The 11134-nt window shown below is 38.9% G+C and overlaps 1 protein-coding gene across 21 annotated transcripts in view; it reads left to right on the top strand.

The window, feature by feature from the left end:
- The window catches only part of DST (dystonin), a 398894-nt gene that overhangs the window by 240546 nt on the left and 147214 nt on the right, over nucleotides 1-11134 (top strand). For 18 of the 21 annotated variants that reach the window (XM_069974481.1, XM_069974486.1, XM_069974484.1 and 15 more), the window contains 3 exons: nucleotides 3671-3811; nucleotides 9386-9474; nucleotides 10362-10497. In XM_069974481.1, coding sequence (XP_069830582.1) covers nucleotides 3671-3811; nucleotides 9386-9474; nucleotides 10362-10497 — 366 coding nt within the window. Of the gene's footprint in view, nucleotides 1-121; nucleotides 3812-9385; nucleotides 9475-10361; nucleotides 10498-11134 lie in introns of those variants that run through there. The other 3 variants (XM_069974495.1, XM_069974503.1, XM_069974502.1) reach the window with 1 other exon arrangement.

The following is an 11134-nucleotide window of genomic DNA, read 5'->3' on the forward strand; positions in this document are numbered from 1 at the left end:
AATTATTCTAATCATTTATTTGTCTTTTTTATGTTGACTTAGATATACTGTTAGATTGGAAGTTCTCTATAGGCTTAATCCCTAACCATCCATCCTTTATTTTAAATATTCCTATTTACAGATAGTGAAGAGCAAGCAGTATGATTTGACTGTTGAAGTTACAACTGTAAAACAGGGAAAAGAATTCCTGCTTAACAATGAAGATCAGGTTTTTGGGAGAGCAGATTTACCGAAGATGGGTTATATGTCCTCCAGTTACAAAAGCTATGCAGGCTCTGAGACTTCTTTGAGTGACAGTTCCTCCATTGATGATAGGTTCATCTTCCAAGGTCTCAGAAAAAATGTGTCGGCTAAACAAATGCTAGACGCTAAAATACTCGATGCCAAAACAATGGAGCAGCTTGAGTTAGGTCAAACATCTGTACAAGAAGTTCAGAGAGAACTCGATACATACCTGTCAAAAGCTACTGCAATAGCAGGTTTATACCTTGAGTCGAGCAGAGAAAGAATATCTTTTGGTTTAGCTGCAAAGAAGGGAATTGTTGATAAAGGGATAGCTTTGGAGTATTTAGAAGCACAAGTAGTGACAGGTTTTATCATTGATCCTTCTACAGGCAAAAAATATTCTGTTGAGGAAGCCATCAGCTGTGGATTTGCTGACCACGAATTTAAAGAAAAACTCCTTGAAGCTGAAAAAGCTGTCTTAGGATACATTCATTCTGGCAAACGGCTGTCTGTTTTCCAGGCCATTGAGGCTAGACTTCTGGAAAGACAGAAAGGGAAAAGGATTCTTGAAGCTCAGATTGCCACTGGTGGAGTCATTGACCCAGTTAGAAGCATACGAATCCCATCTGAAGTGGCAGTTCTGAAGGGTTTGTTAAACCACACCACATTAAAATTTTTGCATGAACCAGCTAGCAATATGAAGGGTTTTCACTTTCCCATCACTAAGCAGAACATGTATTACTCAGATTTGCTGCAATTGTGTGTTCTCGATTTAGATAGCAAAACATTCCTTTTACCAATCGGTGAAAGACAAATTACAGCTTTTTCAGCAGAAAAAGGTCACAAGATATGCACGGTAGATCTTCGATCCGGCACCGAAATGACACGTTTCGAGGCATTCGAAAGAGGTCTGATCGATAAGAAAACATATACCGACCTTTCACAAAACGAGTGCCAGTGGGAGAGCTCAACAGTTTTCGACTCACAGGGCAAGTCACAAGTACACTTAACTGACCGAAAGACAGGAAGGCAGTTTATTTTAGATGAAGCCGTTTCCCAAGGTAAAATTGACAGGTCACTAGTTGTTAAGTTTCAGGAAGGGTTCCTTTCATCCATTCAGCTAGCTGACATTTTAGTAACTAAGACAAGACCAAGTAAGGACCCTAACAGTCCTATAGCGGGATACTGGATTTTTGAAACCAATGAAAGGGTTTCTGTCTTTAAAGCTTTGAGAAGAAACATGGTAGACAGAGTAACGGTGTTCAGATGTCTTGAGGCTCAGATCAGCACCGGAGGGATCGTTGATCCCTCAAATGGGAAAAAATATAATGTATCGGAAGCTTTACGTAAAAACTTAATTGATGATGTTTGTGCTAAGCAAATTCAACAATGTGAGGTTTCATACACGGGGGTTACCCATCCTACCACAAAGGCCATTTTATCTGCCGGTGAAGCTATGAACTTGAACTTGTTAAACAAAGAAATTGGTTACAGATGCTTAGAGTATCAGTACCTAACTGGAGGATTAATAGACCCTAGATCACATTTGCGGCTTTCATTAGAGGATGCCATCAAGAGAGGAATAGTTGATGCTCCCACAGCAACAAAGTTAAAGGATGAGAAGTCATATGTCAAAAACCTTACCTGTCCCAAAACCAGGAGGAAGTTATCCTACAAGGATGCTCTAGAGAAAGCGGTTTATGATTGTCATACAGGACTACGCTTATTGGAAGCTCCACTTCCTCTCAATGTCGGAATTCCTAGCCTCTATTTTTCTACGCAATAAAGTCAACTGTCTAATGAATACATCGTAAAAAAGAAGTTGCTGAAGCAGCCTACTGGATCTCCATCCTGAAGAAGTGCTAGCGAAAGTCATTCTGAAGTGACCTTATTGATGGAGATTCCTAATGTACATTATCTGAGAGTCTTGTTCTTACTTGCATTACCTCTTTTTACATACCGTCGTATGTACGTTGCTGATTTTCATCAATGGTAACACTTGTTGTGTTTCTTAATATCCTTCCAGTTTAGTTTCACTTAACATCACAAAACCTCTCTGTTGTATTAAAAGAATGCTTTTCTTCACCTTTCCCCAGATCCAGCTATCCTCGATACTTAGTAAAAAAGTATATTTAACATGTATATAAAGATAAAAGTAAAAACACTCTAAATTCCAAAATTACTTACAGAATTACTTCCCTAGGATTGCTTATGTGCTGTGGAAATTTATGTGTCCAAAGATAGTGAAAAGCTGAATGTTTTATGCTTTTGTTTTTCCAAAAATGTTGACTGAAAGTGAAAGAGATGAAATGCATACTGGGTAATTTAAAATGTCTGCTAGGAAAGTGTACCCAAGCGCCATTGCTTGTTTTAAGGAAAAGCTAAATGTAAGTGAATTGAGAGACGCAGTAATGAAGTGCATGAGATTTGTACCAGATTATATCTTTTATATTTTTTTGTTTATTTGTAATGGTCAAGCTAATGCAAAGGCAGCAGGTATAAGTTGATGTTTGATTGCTGGTCTGTAATGGTTTTTACGATTGTCTTTATTTTAATGGTAAACACATTCGACTTTGGGGTCTATTCATACCAATCTATGAAACATAGTGCGAAACAGGTTTATATATGATGCATGTTCCTTATGTTCATTAAAGGCGAAGTCCGGCGGGGAACTAAAAAATCATTAAGGCTGAGAGGGGATCATAAAAAACAAGTTATAGTCACCTGTCCCGCTCCTGGACCCTGGCTGCTGTTTTCTGAGCTCTCAATCGGATACGCCACAACCCAGCTGACGGATGCCCCGCTCAGCCAGTTCGTGACGGGCGGGACACCGCTGCAGTCACTGATTGGCTGAGCAGGCTAAATCCCACTCTTTGGCGACATTGAACCCGGGGTGTAATGTACCCGGAACCGGGGACAAAATGACAGCTGGCAGGGTCCGGGAGCTCCATGATGGGGCGCAGTGCGGGCCCCAGGGAAAAGTAAGAATAGTGTGTTTTTTATTTTACCCCACCCCCTGCCCATAATAATTTTTTAGTTCCCCGCTAGATTTCTCCTTTAAAACACATGTATAATCTTTTGCTTCAGTAGGAGTCATGGTGCCAACCCACCAAAATATGCATTTGTGTTGTTTTTTTTTAGGATCACATAATTCTGTATATAGCTAATTCTAAAATGTGGGTAGCCATGTTTTGAAGATAGTGTGAATATGTGTGATAAGCATTCCTTATAACAGCGGGTGAATAGACTCCAAAGCTCATTAATAATAGTATTTCCTATTGTGTATTAATAGGGGGTTTCTTGTTCTTTTAAGAATATTCCTATATATCAGGATGAAATCAAATGTATCCAACAAAATTGTATTTTATAATATGTTGCTGTAAAATTTTGCTTTTTTTTCTTGTGTAATGTTTATATGTGTTTTACATCACGCATTTATTGCTAGAAATCATTGGAAGAGGAAAAGCGAGAGCATGTAAAGAAGGCAGGGGACATACTGAATTGGGTGTCTAAGGTCACTAAAATGCTAAATAAAGCAGGAGGAGAAGGGGAGAGTGCAGGAGTGACACCCACTTCTAAGCAGCAGGTATCGGTATTGGTATTATTTAGTAATCAACAGTCCTAACCTCCAACATTATACATTTTGTATAATCATGTGTTTTGTTTACTAAGAAATAAAATTGTATATTGTATCCACCATGTTTATTGGTTGCATAACACTAACCATTTTACATAATACTGTCCAATCCCATGAAAAAAAAACAAATACAACGTTATTGGTAGTCTCTGCTTAGTGAAGGGGATCTTATGGTCTTCTTAAGGAAACCTTCAATGACTTCAAATTATCTTGCCTGTGAGGTGTGTCATTCAGCAGTTTTCCAAATCATTAAACAAAATTTCATTCTCTCTTCATTGTACTGCAGTTTAAGGCTATGCTCACACAGTATTTCTGCTCAGTATTTTGCAACCAAAACCAAGAGTGGATTGAAAACACAGAAAGGCTGTGTTCACACACTGTTGAAATTGAGTGGAAGCCGTCATTTAATGCCAAATAATTACAGTTATTTTTAACAACAGCCATTGTTTGCCATTAAATGACGGCCATTCACTCAAATTCAACAGTGCGTGAACATAGCCTTTCTGTGTTTTCAATCCACTCCTGGTTTTGGTTGCAAAATACTGAGCAAAAATGCGGTGTGGGAACATAGCCTCAGGTTATGTTCCAACTAGGTAATAATAAAGGCAAATAGCGTCCTTTGTACTGATCATTGATCATTAATAACGGCCATTGTTTTTGCAGTGTTGGACATTATTTTCCCTTGTATAGTGGGAACATAGCCTTAGAGGGGTTACCTAGGATTAAAATGAATGTACCATCAGTACATTCGCTTTAAGTTTTGCACATGGATAGAACGGCGTGGGGAAGCTGCCGCAGTCCTTTTTTTTGAACCGTGGCTTGATTCCCGCATTCCGGTTCTATTCCTGGGCAACGGCCGGGGGTGAATCACTGGAGTCGGGCTGGCCCACCTCCAGTGGGAGGACCCACCGCCCCTCTATGGCGCGGCTCCATTAGAATCAGAAAGCATCATCCGGCAGTGCTCCTAACAGTACTCCCTAACGAAGATTGCGCTGAATAACAGCATACCTTCCTCCTCAGTGTCCCTGGCACTATAGGGGACTATCAGCAGGTAAGATTTGTGTAACCTGCTGATAGTTCCCCTTTAAAATAATTTTTAAAAGCTTCTTGATGTTATTGGAATAGTCTTCGTCATTTCTTTATGCATGGTTCGCTTGCTTGACTGGTCGACTTCGTTTACCCACAGTAAATTATCAATGGATAGTCATTTGTCTCACGGTATAACTGCAACAACCATCTTAGAAGTGGAATTCATTAAACCATAGAAGCATGGGAAATATTACATTAATATGTTACACATCCAAATCTTCGCATTTTTGCTTACATCACTGTGTTGATTCATTAAAGATGCCTTTTGTCTGCGTTTACTCATAAACTTCATCGGGAAGGCCATCAAACGTCATCACTACGTTATTATAATATATCCCACTGGACAAAAAACACTCATAAGCATTCGGAATCTTGATGCTTTGTAGGACCATCAGCATCGGTAGGATAATTTTCGACACTGTAGTGTAGTCATTGTGTACTGACAGCTCATATATAGAGAGATAACATATACATTTTTTTGGGGATACGTCCTTTTCTAATGCACAGACCAATGGGGGTGTTCCTCTTACTATGTGTTACCCATAGAAGAACATAAAACAGAAAAAATGTATAATACTAATACCATTTAACAGTACAGCATCAAGGAACACACTAGATTGACATTTTTTAGCATAACTTGGAAACCCAGAAATAAATAATAGATATTATTAGCTGTATATCACAGAAGGATAATATACACACAATAGTATTTACCATAATGTGGGGATTATAACCCAATAAAAAGCCGCACTACATCTAAAAAAACTAGCTAGCTAGTGGTGTATTCTTTCCAGTCTGGAGAGTAATCCCAGGCCAGTGGACCAAGGTAACTATTATGAGATTTTCGGAGACATCTTAGAAAACATAAAATGAAGGATCATAGTACATAGATATACAGTATTACTTATTTTCCTGTGTAGATCCATGAATATTTACCACACTTTTTAGCTTAGCACATATTTTAGTCTCTGTCCATGTTTTGGCTACAGGAAATATCATAGTGTTAATAAGCAGATCAATCTTTACTTGTTCATTTGCACAATAAATTTATGTTCACACACACAGTAAAAAGTAAAGCAACATATGGCCGTTAAATAAGGAACAAATATGGCAGTATTTTAAAATTTAATAATATGCTCCTTTAGGCTATGTTCACACAATGGTTTATTTTTCTGGCTATTATTCAATACAATGGCCATCATCCACCATACTTTGACGGCAATTATTACAATAACAGCCATAGGTTCATTATTTAGGTTTAGGTTCCAAGTTGGCCACTTTTAATAATATTTTGGGTGTTGCTATTAAAAACTTTATAATTAAAGATGGTGGAATGAATGGCCAGAAATACTACAGCTACTGTATGTTCACATAATGTCTTTTCTTTCCTTTTTTATTTTTTAAAATAACGTCCATCATTTTGAGTTCAAAATTACGTCAGTCATTTCACATTTTATGCACCCGTCATTACAGTGGCGTCTGCTGGTACATTATTCTAGGTCAGGTGGACTGATTGTGTGTCCTTTATTCAAATGTCCACTAAATTTAATAGCAAAGACAGTAAAAGGATGGTGAAAAAAGAAGAACTGTGTGTGATCAACAAAAGTATAATATCTAAAATATATAAAATTCTAAACAGGAGCAGTAAAAAAGGGACACCAGCCCTTCGTACTACCAGACTTTAAAAGCAATTAAAATATTACATACTAATCCTACTTGTGTGCAAGTTGGGACACCCCAGTATACCTGACCCTGAACAACATCACATGGAGTCACATCCAAAGTCCACAATCAATGGGATATTGCAGTATATAGCACAAAAGGATGATAAATAATGTTTAGGGTTCACCATGTGTGGTCCAAATCAGAGGGTCAGATGGGGACAGGAACACCCTACGTGTTCCGCCATCCTAACCGTTTCCTCAGGAAGTTTTATTTTTACTCTAAATTACGGTTGTATTCAGCTTATACTTGCTAAGTGTGAACCCAGCCTTAGTGGTTATCTGCAAATCAATCCATAAATGACATGGTGACTGGTGGCACACTCACCTTTTAAAGCACCTTGCAGCTGTCACATTAAAGACCAGAGTAGTGGGGCCATTAGGTACCATGGACAGATCAGATTTGTATTTTGGAAATCATGAGCTTGTCACTTCTTGGTATTCATTTTAGGTAATAAAGATCATCTGAAAGATCCTAATAAAGATCATCTGAAAGTAAAACACAAAAGGGGACATTTATTACGAGTGTACAAGTCTTAAATTAGGCCCTGTCCCCTTTTCCTTGGCTGAATTCACTAAGAGGTGCACACCTGTTAGTGAATCCAGCTGGCCATGCGCCCTACTCTGTGCCAGGCGTACCAAATCTACACCTGCTTCCAGGGGATACGTCAGGTATACGCCATGAAGAAGGGGCAATTCTGCACCCTCTCCTTTGCATACGCCCCGACCGTAAGTTTCATATATGTCCCCCTGAGGGTATGCTCTCACTATGGGAACTTCAGTTATTCATTCATCATTTATAAGGAAAAGGCGGCCATCAATTGATAATGACAGCAGCAAATAGTGATACATGTCAAAAGTTTTAATCGGTCCAGGTCGGAGTGTTCAGACCCTTACAGATCGGGAGTACAAGCGGGAAGAAGACTGCACTAAGCACATCCACTTTCCGCTTTGAGTTAGAAACAATAGTCGGACTCATAAAGAAACTCTATGGAGCCCGGCACTTTTTTCTAATTTGGAGCAAAACAAAACTTTTGACATGTCTCTGTGGTGTCTCTATGACATGTCAAAAGTTTTTTGTGATGACAGTGACACTTTAGGATACAAACTCACTGGGCAGATCCACAGCAAGTTTCTCGCTGCGAATATGCCATGTAGAAGTGCACTTGTAAAATGCCACTGGCCTCAGTGTTCACATGCACTTCCTTTTAACCCTGACCACTGAGGCCAGAGACTGTTGTCGTCAAGCTGAGCAGCTCAATGTGGTAGAGAAGTGGGACTGGGAGTGAGCAAAGGGGGCAGCCTGGACAGTTGGAAAACCCAAGGGCTAAAAAACACTTTAAGGGTACAAACTCACTGGGCGGATCTGCAGCAAGCTTCCCGCTGCGAATTTGCAGCGAGACTCGCTGCGGATCCCTGACCTTTACCCCCTATGGGCAGACAAACTCGCAGCAGGATTCACATCCTGCTGCGAGTTTGTCCGCAGCCCGCCCTGTTAACCCCCCGGCCGCCGGAGCCTATACATCACCTGGTCCCCGCCCTGCTTGCTTTGGGGCTCCCAGTGTCTTATACGCTCCGGCGGCCGGGGGGTTAATAGGGCGGGCTGTTGACAAACTTGCAGCAGGATCTGCATCCTGCTGCGAGTTTGTCTGCCCATAGGGGGTACAGGTCAGGGATCTGCAGCGAGAGACTCGCTGCGGATCCGCCCAGTGAGTTTGTTTTTCAGTCCCACTTCTTCTCTACCACATTGAGCTGCTCAGCTTGAGGACAACAGTCTCTGGCCTCAGTGGTCAGGGTTAAAAGGAAGTGCATGTGAACACTGAGGCCAGTGGCACTTTACAAGTGCACTTCTACATTGGCATTGCAGTGCAAGTCCAAGACAGAGCGGAGGGCTGGATATAGGTTTTTTTTTTTCTGTCCATTTCCTACCCTAGCATTGGAGAAGAGCAAGACAGCTCTTTATAGCCTACGTGTCTGCCCAGATACTGACATATAATGTGATACATCAGTAAATACACGTCAAACCAAGAACAAGTGAATTGTTGACTATGATGTCTACAAAAACCAAGCGATCTATAAAAATATACATTTCTATGAACTAGACTTTGCTTAAAACCTGATATTGTAGTAATACCACGGTGTATTTTACTTTTATTTATTATTAATATTATTTTTTGCCTTCTGGTATTCCTCCTGGAAACATATTAATAAATTACCACCTGAGTGCTACTATTCCTCTTAGTATCACAATGTTGTCAGTTATGTGTTTTTGGAAGAATCACAGCGAAACAGCAAAATACATAGTTCTAAAAGGGATTATTATTTTATGGGGATTAGACGTATATTCTAAAAAAGACTTCTTCTTCCACAAGTTTCATCTTTAGGCTATGTTCCCACACAGTATTTTGGTCAGTATTTTGCAACCAAAACCAGGAGTGGATTGGAAACAAAGAAAGGCTATGTTCATACACTTGAAATTGAGTGGATGGCCGCCATTTAATGCCAAATAATTCCCGTAATTTTATTGTTTTGAAATAAGGGGCATTTGCCATTAAATGTTAGCCATCCACTCAATTTCAACAGTGTGTGAACATAGCCTTAGGATCCATCCAGTTTGGAGTTTAAAGGTTTTACATTATGATGTATATATGACTTCTAGTACAGAAATGTTGCTTGTATAAATCTCACATGTTCTCACATCTTCTCTTTTCAGATGTCTAGTGAAGAGATTCTCACAAAGCAGGAGGAGATCTCAGATGCCCTACAGACTTTACAATTACTTTTAGCTAAGCATGGTGACAGGTAGTGTACCAATTTCCTTTACAATCCACATTTTGTTATAGGTGTCCATTTACAATGAGTCATTAATAGTATTAAAGGGGTTATCCAGTGCTCCAAAAATATGGCCACTTTCTTCCAGACCGTTGTCTCCAGTTTGGATGCAGGTTTTGTAACTAAGTTCCATTGAAGTGAATGGAGCTTAATTGCAAACCACACCTGAACTGGAGACAAGAGTGGTGCTGTCGCTGGGAGAAAGTGGCCATGTTTTTGTAGCACTGGATAACTCCTTTAAGACATTGCGGGATATTTACTAACAAATCTAAAAACACGATTTTTTTCAGAGGTTTTGCCATAATTTCCAATCTAATGTGTTTAGTCAAATTTATGTAAATTGTCTAATAGCATAGTAAATGTGTCTTAAAAATAATGGTCTTTTAATTAGTCTAATAAATTCACCTGGTTCGAAGCAGACGTAGCGATGCACTAAAATATGCGACTTTTTTAAAAATTGCGCAGTTAATAAATTTAGCTAAAAAAGAATTCTGGCACACTTTCGATCTAATTAACAACAAAAAAATCTAATTCAAAAAGTCGCATCTAATTTGCATAGTCTTGTCTAAAAAAGCTTCATAAATTCATATTAGATTTATTTTGAGCGCAAACTAGACTAGACAAATTAGACTAAAAACAGGCGCAATTAGTTTGATAAATGTCCCCAATTGTCATTTTGCTGCCCAGGTTTGGGTTTGTAACATTTTTTTTTCTAAATCTAGCCATTAGTGTATTCATAGAATAAATGCACAATGTGAAGCTTCTAATATATATATATATATATATATATATATATATATATATATATATATATATATATATATATATGTGTTTTTTATTATTTTTTTTTTTGGCAGAATGACTGAAGAAGAAAGAGCAGAAATAGAAAACCAAATTAAAACACTGCAAGAAAGCCACAGTCTATTATCAAGAGAGTACGAAAGACAGCAACAAGAAGCCAAGGAGCTGGTAGATAAATTGGTGGAACAGAAGGTGACGTCTGCAGAACAATTTGATTTGTTTCTATTGCAACCATCTTTGTGTGATTTTTATTTTTTGCATGTAATGGAAGAAGTTATAGTGGGAAATAATTGTTTTCATCTAAACGTTTGGTATGTTGTTGGTTTTAGATGGCGAGAAAGCTAATCTTGTACTGTCTTTAATATTCACGAATATATTCTAGTCATGCTTTTTCTGTGGTCTCATGTGACAAAGACTAGCATCAGGGACTGCCATTGGGGTACCATCCATACTTCATATTAACAGTCTTTCTTCCACCAGGCGAGGTTTATACAGTGTGCTGTAAACATGACAAGCATGGTTCTTTTTTTGACATGTTTCCTAACCCTTCACAGGCATCAGATGGCATGATGGTTTGCTTTGCAGGTGATTCTTACTCTATCTGTTGTCATCAATCTTCTAACTAACCCACACAATGTGTCCTAAAGCTAAATTCTAGTTCACAGATGCATGCTGAGTTCACAGCTTGTCCCACCTTTGCTGTCAAGACACTGACAAAAATCATTTTTTATCTGAACTGCTTATACAGTCCACTTGTTCTTTGTGCGGTAAGTATCTGGAGCATGTGGCATGCACTCTTTATAAATTGTACCCGGTGCTTGGTCACCAT

Source organism: Dendropsophus ebraccatus, chromosome 6 (genome assembly GCF_027789765.1).
Source record: "Dendropsophus ebraccatus isolate aDenEbr1 chromosome 6, aDenEbr1.pat, whole genome shotgun sequence".
NCBI lineage: Eukaryota > Metazoa > Chordata > Amphibia > Anura > Hylidae > Dendropsophus > Dendropsophus ebraccatus.